The sequence below is a fragment of the Rhinolophus sinicus genome, linkage group LG16, assembly GCF_036562045.2.
Source record: "Rhinolophus sinicus isolate RSC01 linkage group LG16, ASM3656204v1, whole genome shotgun sequence".
NCBI lineage: Eukaryota > Metazoa > Chordata > Mammalia > Chiroptera > Rhinolophidae > Rhinolophus > Rhinolophus sinicus.
In genome coordinates this window covers 23,869,036-23,889,251 of record NC_133765.1, presented here as the reverse complement: position 1 = coordinate 23,889,251, position 20,216 = coordinate 23,869,036, and the positions used below count along the sequence as shown (strand labels likewise).

General features: G+C 50.0%; 1 protein-coding gene across 2 annotated transcripts in view; it reads left to right on the top strand.

Annotated features, from left to right (window-relative positions):
* MYO18B (myosin XVIIIB) overlaps positions 1 to 20,216 on the top strand; it is a 242,799-nt gene that overhangs the window by 43,352 nt on the left and 179,231 nt on the right. For both annotated transcript variants that reach the window (XM_074321365.1, XM_074321364.1), the window contains one exon: positions 20,024 to 20,197. In XM_074321365.1, the coding sequence (XP_074177466.1) occupies positions 20,024 to 20,197 (174 nt within the window). The remainder of the gene's footprint in view (positions 1 to 20,023; positions 20,198 to 20,216) is intronic.

The following is a 20,216-nucleotide window of genomic DNA, read 5'->3' as shown; positions in this document are numbered from 1 at the left end:
TAAAGGTAATGCGTTTCCATCTGGATGTCTTGGAGGCACTCCCACCATCTGTGCGAAAGGTGACCCCGCTATTCTCCTCCTGAGTCTGCCCCTCTCCTTAGTTGTCTGTTTGTTGATTGTCCCTACTTCAGCCTGGTCTCCCAAGTGGCTCTGGTCATCCCTCTTCCCCCCACCCTTCCCTACCCAATCATTCCCCTGACCCTGGAGAGACTCTCTGTGATAGCATTTTTGTCCTGGCTTCTCTATGTGTACTATTATTTTAAATTAGGTTTTGGTCTTTTTTTTTTTTGCTTGGACTCCAGTAGCCTGATTGCTGATGCCTTCACTCTTCCTTCTGTCTATCCTCACTGTGACCATTGGACTTCTTTCTAAAACATCAACCTATTGTGCCATCCCCCTGCTTAGAATCCTCCTGAGGCTCTCCTCTGCCTGCTGGCTCGGCCTTCAAGGCTTCTCACGTCGCTAATCCAGTCTCTTCTGCTTTCTCTTTGGGCACTGTAAAAGGTCCTGGGGAGCTTCTTTCTGAGTCAGGGGCATCAGCTGTGTGGTTCCTGTCTTCAGAGAGCTTGTGGTGCTTTGTATTATGGACTCAATCCAGCCTGCTGCCTGCCATTTTACAGCCCGCAAACTAAGACTAGTTTTCACATTTCAACTAGATGAAAAAAACGTATATATAGGAATAATATTGGGGGACATGTGAAAATTACAAGGTATTCAAATGATATTGTATTCAAATGAAAGGTAAGGTCCCTCCTTGTGAGTTTGTCATCCCATTTGGAGAGACGCGACGTCTAGACTTGAAACCATTAGCCAGCTTTATCAGCTGACTGCGAGTGGGGTAGTTGTCATGGCACAGTTTAGACCAGGGAAGGTGTGAAGGTTCAAGAGTGGGGTGTGGACCTCTATAGGTTGGTGTGTGTGGAAGGAAGCAAACCTATTTTACAGAATGGAAAACTGAGACTCAGAAGATCTAGGTGCAGTAAACTGCAGGGTGTGGGCTCTTGAGAGAGCCAGATTTGAGTTCAAACTCAAACTTTTCTGAGGTTTAGTGGTCCCCTCTTTCAATGGACTAAGAATGGGGTTCATGTGAGGATTAAATGGGATAAAGAAGAGGAAGCTGAATTAGGCTGGGTACAGACCCTGAGACAAAGACTTGGGTGCATGTAGCTTTTTTTTGGAGAGGGGTTCCCAGGAGACACGATAAGGGAGTGGGCGAAGTGAGACAGGGAATGGAACGCGAAGGATGCTGGATGCCTTAATAAGCAAGCTCCCTCTGGGGACCTCTTGGAGATTCTGAAGAACATACCTGAGAGGAGAGGAAGCTGGGATATTTACCCATCAGCTCCTGCTTCTTCCTGGTTGAAGGTGCACCTCGGGCCTGCCCCACGTGTAAGCTGAGCATATTCCTGCAGCCAGAGAAAAGCAGGGATACAGACAGGTACCTGCATGACAGGTCAGGGACCTATGCGGGGTGGCACCTGTGGCATGGCCAGGGCAAGGGGTGGTGGACAGGTCATCAGTAGCATCTAGCTCAAGGCAACCCCTCAGCAGAAGGCAGCTCGGCCATTGAGTTGTGGAGCCTGGGTTGGGTCACTCTCCCCAGGTGGCCTAGTCACTTGCCTCTCGACTACACTCAGTTCAAATAGACCTGCTCCCTCCCAGCACTCCGCAAGGTCTAGGAAGAGAGAGTGTTGCAGACGGGTGGGACCTGTCTTCCGATTTCCATTGTCACACTTGAACCTTCTCTGCCTCTGGTGTGATACAGCAGAGGCTAACACCCCCCCCCCCCCAGCTTGTTGACATCACCAGAGACATTTGATGCCTGAGTTCCCCCTCCGGGGGCACCTGAGACATCCCCTCTGATGTGGGCTCAGGGACCTGACCCATACCTGTCGCTGCCTGTAACGATAAAAGAAGAAGTCACATTTATAAATATTTTATTAATACATGATTATGGCAGTAATTTCTCCCAGCCTCCCCCTACCCCAGAGTATAAATTATTTTAAGAGGAGCTGCCGTCAGTCTGCCTGGGAAGGCTGCCTGATGATTTACTTACTATATATTCTGCTTTGGAAGATTTCATAATAGGTTGCTCTAAAACCAGCTATTAAGAATTTCAAAGTCGTATATACATGTCTTTGCTTTGTGTCATAACAGATCATTTTGAAATATATTAAGAATCATTTCCATTAATCAGGATTTCTTTTTTTATTATTATTAAAATGATGCTCTCCTCCCAGGGCGCCTGGTTTCCTTAACTTATATTGAGAGCCTTGATCCTATTTTTAAAAGCCAGTATCAGTCCCTGTGGGGAGATTTGGGGCCTTATAACTGGACTCAGGGTTTTTGAAATGTTATAGCAATAATAACAACAATAACCACTGATATTGGTTTAGCTTTTGATGGTTTCAAAGGCGTTTGCCCTTCTACTCTGCTTTTGGATCTGATTAGATTCATGCAATAATGTGGTGAGGAAGAACTGTCCCTTGGGCGAGAGTGAGGACACGACCTGCTGGGTGTGAATCCTGAGCCTCAGTTTCCTCCTCTGTAAAATGGGGCTGATGAGCGTGCCTACGTTGTAGGCTTGCTGTGAGGATTAAATGAGTCAAGGCCAAAACTGTGGAGCACAGGACGTGGCTCTTGGTGTGTGTGTGTGTGTGGGGGGTACTTTGTAAGTGTTCACGTTCATTCTTCTCAGTTTTATAGATTCGAAAACAGAGGCTCAGAGAAGGTGTGTGATATACCTGAGATCACACAGCTGGTATGTTTCCGGGTGAGGTTTAGAACCTCGGCCAGTCTCCCTGCAAAGGTTGCTCCACTGCCCTGGACTTTGCCATGGGCCATTTGGGTCATTCCCTGCTGGAGAATTCACTTGTTTTCCTGGGCCCTGTGCTGAGTGTTTGCAGACACCATGATGTCCCTGCACAGCTGTAGGATAGCCTGGGGGGAGTGGTGAGAACTGTTATGATGCCCATTTTACATAGCAGGAAACTGAGGCCTGCCGGCGAGGTTTGTCCACACCCCCCAGAGCACACAACTAAAGCCAGAGGTGGGATCCAAGCCACTGGGATCCAAGTCTGCCGGTGCTCCCAGCCCAGCCTCCAGGACCTCCTGTCCCCAAGGCTCCATGTGCTGCTGCCACTGTCCTTACCGGCTCCAAGAGGGCTGGTGATGCCACTTTTGCCCTGAGATGCGCTGAACTGTTTTTACTCACATTATTTCTGACATCGAATTTTTTCCTTACACCAACCAGTTCTCTGATTCTCCAGACACCAACTGAGTGCTACAAGTCAATCCAATTCTGACACTCCCTGGAGTGAGTGCAGACCCCACGAGTGAAGGGCTCGGTCCCACGAGACGGCCCCCGTTTCAGATGCCAGTCACGAGTCCTGGGCCACCCATACTTCTCACCAACTTGTTACAAAGTCGGGGGCGTTCCATAACCCTCTCCTCAGGTTTAATAATTTGCTACAACAGCTCACAAAACTCAGGGAAGTGTTTTACTTACTATTACTGGTTTATTATGAAGGATACAACTCAGGAACAGCCAAATGGAAAACATGCAGAGGGCGAGGTATGGGGGGAGGAGAGGGGCTTCCAGGCCGTCGCTGGGCACACCACCCTCCCAGCACCTGGGTGTGTTCACCACTCAGAAGCTCTCCAAATTCTGGCACTGAGGGTTATTCGCTGCGGTTTCATTCTATAGACAGGATTGATTATATCATTGACCATCGGTGATTCATTCAGTCTTCAGCCTCTCTCCCCTCCCCGGTGAGGATGAAAGTTCCAACCCCTCTCATCATGCTTTGCTCTTTCTGGCCACCAGCCCCTGTCCTGAAGCTGTCTCTGACCTCCCACAGCCGCCCATCACCTCCTAGCATACAGAAGACACTCATCACTTTTGGAGATTCCAAGAGTTTTAGGAGCTGTGTGCCCGGAACCAGGACACAGAGCAAATCCATCCTTATCACGGGTTCCACGCCCTGTGCAGCAGCCCCAGACCCAGCTGGCTGATGGCCTCCCCCCACCCCCCACCCCCGCCTGCCTCTCAGGGTGTGAAGCATCGATGCCTAGTGTCTTGGGTCAGCCTGAAGAGGGACGAGGCAGCAGATGCGATGATGAGCTCGAGGCCACTGACCTGGAAGGAATTATTTTCCTTTCCAGGGTCGTCCTTTCCCCGCCCACGGTGAGAGCTGTCACTTCCTCCTTCTCTTCCGAAAACTTTCTTCCTTCTTTTTCTGCTTTAAAAGGGCAGCAGTCCTTCTTTTTCCCATTCAAGGCCACCGAGCACATGTGGGGTGGCCCCACGCTGACGGGGTCACGCATGATCCCAGCAGGCTTAGGGTCCCCGACAGTTCAGCTGCTGCCCACCCAGCCGTCAGCACCGCATCACAGCCCCAGCACGACTCTTTGGGGTCCGTCTGAGCCTCCTCCTTTGGGGGTCACACCCCATTGCTCCTGAAGTCTCCTGCAGGACTCTGCTGCCACAGCATTCCCCCACCCCCTCTCAGTAACTTCCGCCCCGATGACATGGTGTCTTTTATCCCAGGAGGCTTTTTGGCCCCGTCCCTCTAGGCAGCTGGCTGGCTGCCTGCAGGGGCTTCTGGATCACCCTGCCGTCTGAGGTAGCCTTGGGCAGCCTCAGAGTCAGGGGGACGCCTGCCCCTTGGGGTCCCCTGCCCTCGGGATGTGGCAGGGAAAGGACATGGGTGTTTGAGAGTCAACCCGTCCTGGGTTCAGATCTCAGCTTGGCTTCTTATTAGCTGTGTGTGACCTCAGCCAAGTTATGGCGCTCGTCTGAACCTCACGTATGAGGGAGAAAGGGGGGCTGGAGCTGTCTGGGGGCCCACGCACGGCTGCGATGCTAACAGCTCCAACTCTGGGCTACCTCCCATGGATAGACCAGGAGGCGCCTGGCCAAGCTGGTTCTTTGTAAAGACGCTTGTTTGAAGATGTCGGGCACAGCTGGCTTTTGGATCTTAGGAAATGCATTCTTATGGTGGCAGAGAAGCCTCTGTCCTCCCTCCTTCTGCACTGTGTCTGCACCCCCTTCCTGTCTCTCAGGCTCGCTGCGGGGAACATGTCCCTTGGGAAGGCCATAGGCGGGGCCTCTGGGGGCTGGTTCCACGTGGCAGGCAGAAAACCCTGGGTGATTTGACATCATGGTTGGTTTGCTATTAACCAAGGCTCATGGCCCGAGCTATCCCTCAGGCGCCATCTGACAACTGTTCCTACAACCTCAGGTGTTTTATTTTTTCCTTTGGCAAAAAGTGACCCTTGCAATAATTATCTGGCACCCATATGTTTCAAATGGCAGCAAGCGAATGCTGCCATCTTGATAAGGAGAGTGTGAGGGAGGAGGGAAAACTGGGGCCTTGCAATTCGACAGAGCTGGCTTTGAATCCAGACTCCCCCACTTGCGGGCTCTGTGATTTGACCTGTGTAAGGGGTTTTCCCTCCCTGGACCTCAGCTTCCATGTCTGTCACGTGATAATGACCCCTCTCCCTTCTACAGTCATAATATAATCAGATAAAGGATGCATAATACCTGCCACATGGGACGCATTCAGCCAGCTGTAATTCACTCGGCAAAGCACTTTTTGATAGGTCGGCCGATAAAGGAGCCCGCATGGTCAGGCAAGTTAAGAAAGTTTTGTTGTAAGAAGGAAAAGTCTATTGGGTTGAGCAAAAGATGGCTACACCCCAGGCTGAATCTAGAGGACATTGCGGTTCCAAGGGAGGGGGGGAGGAGGGTTACATACGGGCTGGGCTGACAGGGTAGCATTGTTTGAACAGAAAATGCTGACTGCCCAGAAGCCAGTAGCTGTTTTGTGGCGTTTTTCTGTTATCGCAACTTTGGCTCTGTCTGCAGATGCAGGCAACAGATATTTTGTTGTTTTCTTGCAGACTTGGCTCTGTCTGTCAGTCAAGGTCTCTGAGACCTCACATTCAGAGACCTAACACTTTTGTTGTCCGTTGTCTCTGTTGGTGTTCCAGTTCGCCCCTGAGGTGGGCTGGGTGGGACCATGAGACCCATACCGTGGGTGGAAAAGCACCCCAGCCCCTACGAGGTAGGGCTCCCTGGCAAGGGCACACGATGAAGTATGTGCTGATGACAGGCAGGTTCAGAAGCAGCAACCACGTCGGGATGCTCACTCAGGTGCTCTGTCTGCAGCTTAGCAGGAAGTCCCGAGGGCCCTGGACAGTGCAGGGGAGTGGTCAGCGCAGCCGGGAGTGACACAGACCTGAGCTCCAACTAACGTGAGCGTTCCAACACTTGTTAGCGCTGTGACTAGTCAGGTTATTGTGCTGTGTAACCAGTCAGCCCCCACCTCGGGAGTTTAGACAACCATCACTCTCTCCTGAGGCTTCCGTGGGTCTGTGGTTTGGAAGCGCTCAGCGGGGCAGTCCTGGCTTGAGGTCGCTCACGTAATTGCAGTCACGTGGTGGCTGGGTTTGAAACCGTGGGGGCGGGAGCAGGCTGGGACTGGCTGGGCATCTCCCTCTCTTTGTGTGGTCCCAGGTCTCTTTGTGTGGGCTTCCTCACAGAGGGCGGCTTCAGGGCTCCAAGGGCAAGTGTGCAGCAACCAACACGGCAGCTGCATCACCTTTTCTGAGCTGGTCTCAGGTATCACACAGCATCACTTCTGCCACGTTCTATTGGTTCTAAGGGTGTCACAGCGTCCGAGGCCAGGGGATTCATACTTCATCCCTGGATGGGGGAATGACAAAGTTCTAGCACATGTCGGTTGGGAGACATCGGTGTGGTCATATTTTGCCACAGTGACCTTACACAAGTAACTGACGCTTTTGGAGGCTTGGTGTTCTAGCCTGTAAAATGGTGCTGGAAAGAGGAGTGACTTCCAGGTGTGCTGTGCAGGTGAGCTGAGACGCTGTAGGTCAAGGGCTTAGCCCAGCGCCAGGCATGTGGTCAATTCTGGCTATTCTATGTGATGATGTTGCTCCCAGCCAGTGCTTTCTGGCTCCCTCCTGAGGTGGTGAGAGGGTTCCCCTGGGATTTTGGCCTCTGCTTTTATACCAGTGACCCCACGATCCTCCGATGCCCCCTAAGTATCCTCTTTATGAAAGAGAAAATCAAGGATGAACTTGGTGCCTTCTTGGTAGCAGGAAACAATTGTTTTGTCTCAGGGCCTCTTGGCTATGTGAGGGTAAAATCACACACAAGACTTTCCTCAGGAATGACCTCCATGAACACAATCTCTCGGTGTCTCCATGTTCTCCCAGGGCTGGTGGCCACTTGACCTGTTCTTTCTTTTAATTCTCCACAGCCTGACAGGTAGGTGGGGAAGGAATCCTCTTTCTGTGCTGAGGCTGAGAGAGTGGTGTAACATTGCCAAGGTCAAACAGCAGCATGTGGTAGAGCCAAGGTTGGAATCAGTGCCTGTCTGCCTCCAAAGCCCTGCCCTTCTCCTCTGCGGGGCCGCTCAGCTGGCCCAGTCCTTGGGTGCATTTCGGGTGCCTGGCTCTCCACCTCACTCCTAACAGCTCATCCTCAGCTCCGTGTAATTCCCATCCAGTCCTCCAATCTCCGTCCCATCTTCAATCTCCATTCTTCCACCTGGAAGGTCATCCTACGAAGCAGAATAGAGGTAGGAGAGCTCAGAATCACGGCTAAAGGCGTGGGCTCTGGGACCAGCCTGACCTGTGTTCCATCCTGGTTCTCCTGCGCGATCTCAGTGACTCTCTTGACCTCTGAGACTCAGTGTCCTCATCTGTAAAGTGGGGGTAATGCTAGTGCCTACATCCTGGGGTTCTTGTGAGGCTTACATGATTTAATATGAATATATTATGTAAAGCTCTGGCATTGTAATTATTATTATTACAGTCCACCATCCAGGGGAGTTTTCGTTGCCGAAGCTAGAGTCTGCAAGGCTGGTTTACGCTGGTCTTTCATCCTCTCCAATCCCTGTGGTCCCGTAGCTGTAAGAGATGACGTATACTTTCCCTGGAAAGTCTGAGGCCATCTGTCACTCTGCCCACTGTCCATCATTACTTCACCAACACGATGCTAATATTCAGAATCCGAAGCAGCAACGAGAATGATCAATGTCTGCCCTGATGGCTGCGTCACTGTGCTTTCCGTTTCCTTGGAAGGCCGGCGGGAGGTTTAATTTATTTGTCTTTCACTAAATGTGCCAGGCTACGTGCTGCTGACCCCACCGCCTAATATATGATGCAGTCAGGCTTGTACATAACGCAAGGAGGGGCCGCATAATGGGCTGGTGACGGGAGGCTGCCAGTCGGCCCGGCATCTCCCTGTCTGCCATCATAAAGATGTCAGCCCCCAAATGGATGGGGCTGTACCTCGGGGAGCCCAGCGGGGCCTGCAGGAAGGAGAGACAGTAGCAGTAGTGACAAGAGCCCAGCCCCATGCTTTCTGCTGGGGCACCCCGCCATCCAGCAACCAGGGCAGTCCATCCAAGGATAAGGGGCGGTAGCCAGACGCTCCCCAAGCTACAAGCCCCCACATGCTGAAGGCCAGTAGGAATAGTAACACTGATGCCATCAACATAAAGCCATGGCCATATATTCAAAGGATGCTTTGTTGTGAAGTGTTTTACTGTTGTGATTGTCTTAGAGCTACTGGTAGGCAACCCTGCAAAGTTGTCTTCCTTTGAAAAATGGAAACAATATAGAAGAATATAGAATGAACAAAGGTGTCTCCTCCCCTCCCCGCCTCCCATGTCCCTCTGTCCTCAAAGGTGACCACTGTTAAGGTGTAAAGGTGACATTTATTTCAATGGAAGAGCCAATATTAATATATTACTATTAACCAAAGTCTGTGGTTTACATGAGGGCTCACTCTTGATGTTGTACGTTCTACAGGGTTTGACAAATAGAATGACCGGTATCGACTATGACAGGATCACACAGGATAGTTTCACTGCCCTGACAGCTTTGATTTTTTTTTTTCTCTTAAACTTTTGGATTTGAAGTCATAGATGTGTAGGTTGTTGGAACAACAATGCAGAGAGCCCAGTGACCTTGCCCCAGGGTGGCAGCGTGGTAGCAGCTATAAACGCACAGCGACACCAGGAGATGGACCTGGGTTTGTTACTGTAACCTACGCGACAGGCCTTGTCTGAAGGCCTCCGAAACGGCATTTAGCTGCATCTGCGCATGTAACAAATATAGAGGTTGATCGGCGGTTTGGGGTTTTTACACAGATGGGTTCACACCCTCTCTATGTCTATGGCCTTTGTCTTTTTTCATGTCACGGGATGTCCTCGACCTCTTTGCACGTGGGTCATCGTGCTGTCCCTAATTCTCTTTGTTGACAGCAGACGCTTGCCTGGAGTGGGTGGGGCTCCCTCAGTGAAACAGCTCTGTGGATCATTCAGGTTCTTCCCTGCTGTTTGTGCTAAACTGAACATCCTTTTTTGTAGAGACTGTGCACGTGAGTAAGCATTTTGGAGGCATGGTTTCCTAGATGTGGAACTGCTGGGTTAAAGGTTTAACATATTCATGAATGCAGCCCCCCCCAGTTCACCTGCTTGGATGTTTACACAGGTGGGCTCATTTAAGTCTCATGCATTTATGAGGCGGGTACTGCTGTTATTTCTGTTTGTCAGTGGGGCTGCCCAAGCTCAGAGAGGTGAAGTCACTAACTCAGGGTCACACAGTGCTAAGAGGCACAAAGGCAGCCTTCCTGGCTGCTGTGTGCTGTGTCACTGGGGGTCAGAGGAAGGCTTGGCATTTCAAAATGGACCTGCAGCCTACACTTTGGGGACACCACCTGGGTCCACTACCTCAAAGTAGATGCTTGGCCTGTCCTCTCTTTGCTTCTCTGAGCTCACGTCTCTTCCTATAAGTGAAGTATTCAGGGCTCACAGGAACAGAGGCCAGGCACCCATCTGCTGGTTGGCAGTTGTTTGCTGCCACTCAGCACTCTGCCTCACTCCCCTCCAACCAGAGGGGCTTCTCCGTCCTGGTCCCACCCCCACCAGCTGCCTCCTGGCTGTAATGAGGGGAGCTGCACACTTGTCTCAAGGTGTTGAGAGCTCAGAGTACACGCACCTCCCCTCCATTTCCCCCCAAGAGCTCTGATTAGAGTTGGTGTCTCGGCCCCAGCTGGTGGGGACAAACCTTGCTCATTTCTTCAGGCTCTGGGTTAAGGGACATCAAGAGTTGTTGAGTTCAGGGGAGCAGGATAGCTGCGGTCTGGGCCTGGATGGCTCCTCTGTGCCCAGGACCTCGGATGGCAGCTCCACCTCCCAGAGCCGCCACCTGCCCGGGGAAGACCTCCCTGAGTGATGCAGAACCTGGGGAGGATTTCCCATCTGCCTGGGCCTGGAAACATCCTATGTGGGTGGAGAATCAACGTGCTGAGAAGGGGCTGGCCAGCCTGAGCCCCTCGTTGTACAGGGCAGGCAGTGAGGATATTGGGGAGGTGTGGGGACAGAGCCAGGAGTACAGTTTCCAGGCTCTCGCCCTCACGTGGAAAGGTGCTGGCTCAGGTAGTAAATGGCCATCAACTGTGATTGGATGGCCATCAGCTGTGACTAGTTGGCCATCAGCTGTTATCTGTTAGCCATTAGCCACTGATATAACTGCCATGGCTAAGCTAGCACAGGGTGGTGTAGTGGCGTGGTGGAGTGTGGATTATGGATTGCAGTTAGCAAGTGAGGTTGGTTGGCAGAGAAGTGGACGGCGGGTTGAGGGTCGTGTGGCTCCTGCTTCCTGTGTCTCCAGCCCAGCCTCCAGCGAGAATATAGCAGTCTGACTCTCCTATCTATGGCTCCGTGGGTGTTCCTTTTTGGCCTCACCATATGTTGCGTTCTGGTGCGGGGAGCAGGAGCAGAGACCCCATCTGACACCCCATGTGACAGGAGGTGAAACTAGAATCTGAGTCTCCAGACTTTAGGACCACTGCTGTGTTCGTTTTGCTCAGCCCCCTCCTTTTCCCCTGCCTCCCTCCTCATCTCCTTTTCTTCCTCCCTCATGTTTTCCTTCTGCTTCCTTCTTTCCCTCTCTCCTTCTCTCTCTCTCTCTCTCCACTCCCTCCTTCTCTCCTCTCGTGTCGTCTCCCTATGCCTGTTGGATGACAGAACTTCGGCTGCCCGCGGACGGCAACCTCAATTTCCAAGACAAAATTTTTGTCTGACCAAGAGAGATAGGCCCAGACAAGTATACAGATGGTGCCCAGAGGAAATTTTAGGCGGGAGACACCCAACGTTCAGAACGGTCAGCTTCACCCAAGGGGTCCTAGGGCCTGGGATCCTTGAGCTGAATCTCCACAGCTGCGAAGAAATTGGGGAGGGTGCTCCAGACAGAGGAACCTCAGTGAGCAAAGGTATGGGGGCTTGAGCAAGGCCTGGGGCCTCCGTGGTCACATCTGCAAGGCCTCAACCTGAGGGTCCCAGCTCTGGAGTTGTGGGATTGAAACGAGGGCTCTGATGAAGAGAGGATTCGTACTCGGCCCTACAAGTTGGAGACTCCATTGATCTGTCCTTGGACCCAGCACCCGCTCTCCTGTCCTGGGCCGCACCCCACCCACCTGCCTTCCAGTGGCCACAGGCCCGTATCCTCCGCCTGCCCCCAGCTGGTGGCTTGGCTCCCTGCCCGACAGCTGGTACAGCCAGGCCTATTCTGGGCCACAAGCAAAGATTTATTCTGCGTTTTCTGAGTATATTGAATTCATTCATTAAGCTGGAATGGCTGCTCTGGGATGTAAACAATTATATGAAAAAAAGAAAAAACCCTCACAAAACCCTGAAGTGGCTGATGTTAGAAGGCAGTACTCCCCAGCAGCCCCACACATCAGGAGGGCAGGGTGGGGAGGCGGGAACACCTGGGGGGCTGAGTTTCAGACTGGCCATGCTGGCTGGCCCTGCAAATGCCCCTCCCTGCTTCTCGGCCTCTGTTTTCCATAAATAATAACCACAGCTAACAGTTATCCAGTGCTGACTGTGTGTCAGGCTCTATCTAAGAGCTTCGGCCATCTCAACAATCCCATGGAGCAGGTGCTGTTATCCCATTTTATAGATGAGGAAACTGAGGCTCAGAGAGGGGAAAGGACATGCCTAATTGGGGTGAGATTGATGCTCTCTGAGGTTTCTTACAGTGTTGATCACCAGAGACTCCATTGAACGTGTTGTCGGAGGGGAGACAGCGATGGCTCAGTGAGAAGAACTCCAGGGTGAACGCCTGGGCTCACCATTCAGAGACAGCATAACAATACTGCTAATGCCGAGGGTGATGGTGGTGGAATTATTAACTGTTACTACCGTGTTTACCTGAAAATAAGACCTAGCTGGACTGTCAGCTCTAATGCGTCTTTTGGAGCAAAAATTAACAGAAGACCCGGTATTATATTATATTATATTATATTATATTATATTAAGACCAGGTCTTATAGTAAAATAAGCCCAGGTCTTATATTAATTTTTGCTCCAAAAGACGCATTAGCGCAGATTGTCCGGCTAGGTCTACTTTCGGGGAAACACGGTATTTACTGAGAATCCAGTCTCTGCCAGGCATGATTTAAGTGCCTTGCATGTATCACTCCATTTAATCCTCATAACCTTATATGTAGGTCATACCCATTTTATGGATGAGTCAGTGGAGGCCCAGACAGATAAAGCAAGTTATGTAAGGTCGTGGACTTGGGAAGGGGAGAAGCCCAATTTGGATTGAGGAGTTCTGCCTTTAAAGCCTCCCCTTCTTATCCGTTATGCCATGTTATGTTGCATGACCCCAAAAAGGTTGTAATTGTACCTTTTTGTACGATGGTTGTACTGATGAGATTAAGTGCTTAGCACAGGGTCAGGCATGTGTGAGCCCTCACAAAACACCAGCTATGATTGGGCTTTCCTTGGCCCCGGGAAATAGCTTCAAAGGGGATACAGTGGTACCTCGGTTTTCAAACGTCTCCGTTGATAAACATTTCTGTTTACAAACACTGTAAGTTTTATGGATCTATGGTATCGTTAGATAGTAAAATTCATGCTAAATTTGCAGTTTTAGGGGTTGATTTTAAAGGTCTGGAACAGATTAATCCATTTTGCATTACTTTCTAGGGGGAAACCGCACCTTGGTTTGGAGTGATACATGCACCTCAGTTTTTGAACGTTTCAGAACTTGAATGGTCTTCTGGAACGGATTATGTTCGAGAACCGAGGTACCACTGTAGTTTGATAGGGCGAGTGACCTCTGATCAGCCTGCCTTGGTGAGGGACACTTGAATGTGGAAAAAGCAGTGAGACAGGGGCCAGTCAGTGCTGGGCTTGGTCCTGGCTTCTGCCTCGTGCTGTGCGGCCTCAGGCAGGTCACTCACAGGACTGCCTGCTGCTGGTCCCACCCCCAAGCCTTTGCTCCTGCATTCCAGCCCCCCCCCCCCCAGGTACCTGACACCTTCTAGCTGAGGTCTCCCTGATAACTCTGTTCCTCAGCTCAGAACACCTGCTCAGGGGTCACTCCCAGGCAGCTTCACCTCCAATGTCTTGTTTTATCCTCAAAACAACCCTCTGGGAGGAGAGCTACCCATCTTACAGATACAGAAACTGAGACTCAAAGAGGTGAGATCAAATTAGTTCACGAGTGAAAAGAAAAGAGAGAGAGAGAAGGGGACGTGGAAAGGAAGGGAAAGGAAGAAAGGAGAGAAGAAAGAAAGAAATGAGGGAGGAGAGAAGGAGGGAAGGGAAGGATGAGGAGGGAGGGCGGGGAAAAAGGAGGCTGCCCTCTTCTTGTAAATTCCCATACTCAAGGGAATTGGCATACTCAAGGCTCTGAGAAGTCCTGCAGGAAAGAAGCCCATTTTGCTGGGTTCAATCTGATGCTGCCCCAACTGGTGTGTCCAGCAAGCCCTCTTTTTGCAGAACACCTGCTTATGTTCCTCAGAGCACTGGGGGTGCTCTATGTCTGTCTGTCCAACTGTTAGGGGGTGGGCAGGGATTCCTATTGGAATATGAGCAACTCAGCAGAAATTTATAGACGACTTGTTGGCCAGGCTTTACACGGAGCACTGACTATGCAGATGGGCGAAGGCCCTGGGAGATGGAAACTTTCTCCCAGACAGACAGGTGAAACAACATCCAGGTTTGTGGGGCTGCATGGCACCTCAGGGCAGTGGGAACAGGCAGGAAGATACTTAAAGTTCTGGCCTCTGAGCGGGTCACATTTTCCACGGTCCCAACAATAGAACTTTGTTGGATGTGCCCGGACAGAAATCTGAATGTGACCGTAATGATGAGAGTTGACCCTCATTGGGAAGATCCTGTGTTAATATAACCTCATTGAGGCTTCACAGAACTCCATGGAGGTAGATTCCCATTTTACAGAAGAGGAAACTGAGGCTCAAAGAAGTGACACGACTTGCCCAACATCACACAGCTTTAAGTGGTGGAGGTGGGATTTGAACTTGGACAGTCTGTCTCCGGAGTGCTGCCCTTTTTTTTTTTTTTTGTAGCATCTACAGTCTTTTAGACTTACCTCCTCACTGCATGTGGTCCCCTTCCTCACAGGCCTGGGAAGTGTAAACCTCAGTGTGAGGAAATACGAACCAGATACACCAGTGTTATAAATAAGTCACATAATGTTCAGTAATTCAGCAACGGCACAGCTATTGTTGGGCGGATAAATAACTTGGTTATTAATAAATGCAGGAGGCCACAGTAATTGATAGCAATTGAACTCATGGTGCACAGGGAAAAACAGTCATGTTATTATTTTCCCTCTCTCTTTGTATTGAGCTTAAAGAGTCATTTACGTGCTGTGTGGAGTTGAGCAGTTTAGAAATGGAAGTTCCATTGCTTCTCCTTGCTCCTTTTTTCCCCCTCTCATTTCTCCTTTGTTCATTCTCTCAATTCAAATCCTAGCCTGCCTCTTACCGACCTTGGGCAAGTGACTCAGGTAAGTCAGTTTGGCCAGGTCACCTGGTTAGTTGAGGGCACTTTCAGGTAGCATTCTGAGGCCAAAGAAGTCTGAACAGAACTTATCCTTTTTGGAGATTCCTAAGATATACATCAAAGGCTCTGATAAGGCCTGCAGTTAAGAAACTGATTTCACCAAGCAATGACCACATTGATACGATACAGGATTCATTTTTTCCCACTGATACTGATGAACATTCCACAGAATGACCACTATGAGGAGCCCCTTTGGGAAACTCTGAACTCCAGCTGTGTGGCCGCTCTGCCCAGCTCCAGACCCCTTCTGCCACCCAGAGAGTTTCAAGCTCCTAGTTCGGCCCTTGGTGGCACACGAACTGGAGCCAGGCCTCACCACAGATGTACAGATGGCTTCTGAGGAATAGAAAAAAAACACACAAAGAAACAGCAGTGAGCCGAAACCTTGGCTACCTTTCAGATAACCTTCTCTTGGCCTCAGTAATTGAAGGGAAAATCAAATCAAGCTCTGGTAAATGTGGTCAGCTTCTGAAGGCCTCTCTGAGCCTTCACACCTTAGATGGGTGCATCTGCTGAAACAGGAAGGGGTGTGAGGAAGGGAAGTGGGGAAGGAAGGCAGCCACAAAGGACGAATTACCAAGCCCACTACCACTATGGGAAACTGAGGTGCAATCCTGCTGGGAGCCTCTGGGAGGCAGTACAGAGCACACGCCCTGAGTCATCCCATCCAGAGGGATGATTGGTTGAGGGCTGAGGACAACACTTGCAACCTGTCCTGCGCATGAGCAAAGTGCCAGTATGAAAGAATGCCCACAGCAGTAAGAAGCACGGGAAAGACCAGGGAGATACACGCTGGAACAGTGAGCTTTGCTCAGGTCTGCCCCACCATGTAGCCATCTGAAGTCTGTCCCTGTTTCCTTTTGACTTGACCTGCAGCCATGTATATACTTAAGCTCAGTCTAAAACGGTATATATGGAGGTACCAGAGCCACCCCTAACCCCATACCACTGGGGGTCAGAGGACCTAGATTCAACTTGTAGATCAGTCATTTGCGTGCTGTGTGACGTGTATCCTTTTCTCTGTCTCAGTAGCCTCTACCATAAAACCAGGCTTCACAACAGTTGCCCGCAGACCTTGCAAGGCAGTTGGGAGATCAGCCAACGTTGCACAACCATCCGGGGATCTCCCTCAGTGTAGACACACGCAGGCATGGAGAGGTGCACAGACCATTTGTCACTGAGAGTCATAATCTAATTGGTATTATTGCAAATACTTTTTAAATGTGGAACAGATTCAAGAGTGGGAGGTCCTATCATACATGCATTGTATTTATATAAATCCAGCTATACCCGTGAAGGGAAATGTGAGGCTAGTGGTGAGAGAGAACATATTTTTTTCATGTGACATGGTGCCTAAAGGGAAGCCACCCATTTTCACTGGTGTTGCACTGGAGAGAAAGCTTGGTGTGCTGGGCTTGTGGAAATGTGCTACCGTACTGTATGTTATAAGTAATGTGAGAGGTTCTCAAGGGTAATTTGAAGGGCACTTGGGTTTTCAACTTAGAATCTGACTTTGGAATGATACCCCCTTTTGAGAGGAGGCCCCTTCACACAGAGCCGTGGTTAGGGTACTGAGCGCTGGAGTCAGGATGCCTGAGTTCAAATCCTGCCTCTACTGCTTACTAGCTGCATGACCCTAGAAAGTCACCCGCTCTGAGGCTCCGTTTTCTCCTAAGTCAAGTGGGGGTGTTAATACTGACGTCACAGGGCTGCAGGGAGGGTTAAATGAGGCACTGGGTGTTCAGTGCTCAGCTCAATGCCTGGCACGGGGCAGGTGTACAGAACATGTTACTGGCTAATGTGAGGGTATTAAGGTCGCCTTTGGAATACTGTTGGGTATTTGCTTTGTGATTCTTTTTTCTGGGTAGGTGAGATAGAGAAGGGGTGCCAGGGAGTTTCCTATATGTCACCATCCATCTCCAGCGTGATGCTTGCAGACAAAGTACAGGATCCCTAGATCGCATGTGTAAAGCCCACTGCAGAGCCAAACCGTGTCTAAACAATGAGGAACCCATGGGATGGATTTTGTGTACTGACCAGCCTTTGGCAGAGTGGGGAGCAGAAGGTCCATGTTTGTGCAAAGCTCCCTGTGTGCCTCGTGGACTTTAGCAGCCGAGTGGTGCTCAGAGCACTTGGAAATATCCCCCTTAAGTCAGGCAGGATTTAGAGAGTCTAGCTGAGCCAATTCACTGCTCCTCTTTTCAGAAACAGCCTTGTCAGTTCCCTTTGTGACTTTTCTCAGCTCTGTGGGGCTACGGAAGGTCCCTGCAGGTGGAGTGTGGCAGACCGTTTTGGAGTGTGGCAGTGGAGGGGTGATGGGGCAGGAGAGGGAGAGGACACAGCCTGCCTACAGGTCAGAAGACACCGCCTGCCTGCCTAGTTGGTTACCGCTTATTTAATTCACTTTCAACCCCCAGCACAGGAAGAAGAAAGTCTCATTCAGGGCTAATAGCCTTTAATGCCTTCCTCTAATACATGCTCGTTTCCCTTTTTAACAAAAAGAGAGCAGACCTCAGGCTCCCAGGTAACTGTGCCTCATTAGATTCTAATGATATTTCTGTGCTCATATTGTATTTATTTCTACTTTCTCTCTGTGACAAATGGTGATGGTGTTGGATCACACACTGGCCCCTGTACACAGAGGGCAAGGAGGGACTGAAGAAAGAGGCAGGCCATTCCAGATTGGTAGGTGGCTGCTATAATAAACAAGGGGACCTACAAAGCGGGCTTGTCATGGGCGACCTTAAGATAAGTCGATTTCCATATCCGCCTGCTAGAATCTTAAAAGTTTATATAGCAGCCTTACTGGGGTTCAGTCACGTATTGAGTCCAGATGGTCTCACCAACACCTTACTCTCTCAAGGCTGCATCCTTGAAACAGCTCCTGGTGTGGGGACAGTAGGCAGAAGGTATATTCCAAGGACAGAAGGGGTGGGGGTGGGTGAGGGGGTGGGGAGGAGCCTCTGATTGCGGGTCCAGCTCAACTGCTGTCATGTTCTCTCGGTGACCTCCTCCAACAAATGGGTTCTCATCTAAGATAGCACTTTAACATTTCCTTTCCCAATGTATTTATTTATGTGGAAAAGATAAGTGAGTCCATTTAAAAGAAACTCTTATCTCGGGTGACAAGGACATGGCAAATTTCCTCCAGGTGGTATTGGAAGGATTGATTTGGGGGGACATAGCCGGTCTTCCACTGAGTGTCTGTCTGAATCTGGTGACTGCTTTGAGTCAGGTTTCTCATTTATAAAATGGAAATGATAATACTGGTTTCTAGGAGGCTCGTGAAGACTTAATAATGGGATGATGATACCAGGTAACGACCACGCGCATGTATTGAGCTTTTTCCACGTGTCACACCAGGAACCCAAACACAGACTTTCTGACTCCACGAGTCATGAAGTGAACAAAGACAACATGGTGAATAAAATGGGGTCAGTGAGTGGTCACTGTTATATCACCACCATCAGTATCACCTTCTTCAGCTTTTTTGAAAGTGGCGGGACTTTTTTTATGAGCCTGTCACCTCTCTGAGTCTCAGTTTCATCATCTGTACAAGGGGAACCATCTGTAAAATGGAGAAAATCAGACGTGTTCTCCTGGGGAGCCGTCTGAGTACCTGGCAATGAGAGGACCTCCATAAGCAGTGGCTGCGTGTGACCCCTCTGTGACCGAGGCCGAGCTCCCCCTCCGTGGGTGGTGTCAAAATCCCAGATAAAGACTTTTGTCCAAATTTCCAATGTTGCCTTAAACCAGGCAGATTCTTCAAGGTGTCCGCGTGAAGAATTGGGCCCTCGTGGTCTCTTACTGATGGACCGTGAAATCTCTGTTGGCAGTTGTGGTTCTTATTTCAAAGGAAACACTTTATGGGGAAGATGAGATATGGGAGAAAATTATTTAAGGAGGACAAACTTATTGGTTTTAATAAATCATTTATTTTTTACTTGGACTACAAAATTAGTATGCAACCCCTGTAGAAAAATGTTTAAAATACAAAATCCCCCTGCCCAGCTGTGATTGTTCATATTTATTAGTTTTTATAGCAGTTTAGAGTGATATGCACAGCTGACCTCACACCCTGGTATGGTTTCTAGTTTGCTTTTCACTTAACATTTGACTGTAAGATTGTCCATATCGTACAATGTCTTTGTTGCTGATCTGAAACAGCCTTTTAATAGTCCATAGAGTGGTTCCCATTGCTTCTTCGACCTTATCTGGTTACTCTGCTCCCCTCCTTACATACCAGCCACCTGGCCTTCTTGGCACTTCTGTACCACACCATGCTCATTTCTGCCTCAGGACCTTTGCACGGCCTCTTCCTTCCACCTCTAGAGCTCTTCCTGCTTCTTTCTGTGGTCAGCTCGCTCTCACCTTTTATAACCCACTTCAAGTATCACATTCTAAGATGCTATAGATCCACAGCAACTCCCTCAATTTTTCTTGATCTCAGCACCCTCTTTTATTTTCTCATTAAAGAAAAAAAATAACAATGATTTTATAACCTGCAATCATCTTGCTTATTATTTGCTTATTTGTTTGTCGTCTCTTTCCCTCAATAGACTGTAAGCTCCATGAGGACAGGCGCCTTGTCCGTCTTGCCCATCACTGACTTCCCAGTGGCCAACACAGGGTCTGTCACATAGTAGGAGCTCAATTAATATGTATTGAATAAATGGATGGCTGGTTAGGTGGTTGGCTGTGTGGGTAGTTGATTGGACAGGTAGGTGGGCGGCAAGGATAGTGGATGGGTGGATGGATAAATAAGTGAATATGTGGGTGGATAAATCATACTTTGACTAACCATTCCCTAACTCCATGCTTAGAATGTCCCCCATGATATTTTTAATTGCTTTCAAACAGTGAACAATGCCAATGGTAAGGAACTAATCATTCCCAAGAGATAAACACGTCTCTTGGGAAACCCAAGCCCTGCGCAGGGGCCATCGGCTAGGGACCCAGTCCCGGGCCGTTGTTCAGGCTCCTGCTGAGGGTGGGTGGCTGCAGGGTGAGAGGTGGCGAGAATCAGCCCAGGCCCTCTGCCTCCACACCCCATGCCTAGGACCTCACCGCCATACTTCTTTTTGTCTCTCACACAGTGGGCCGGAAGCAGTTCATGCGGTTTGAATGGGCAAATCACGCGGCAGAGGCCCTGGGCTGTGACTATGAGGAGCTGAACACAGCCACCTTCAAGCACCACCTGCGACAGATCATTGAGCAAGTGACGCATGGGCCCAGCCGACGGGACCTTATGGACGAAGAGACCAACTCAGGTGCCGCAGCGCTGCCTCT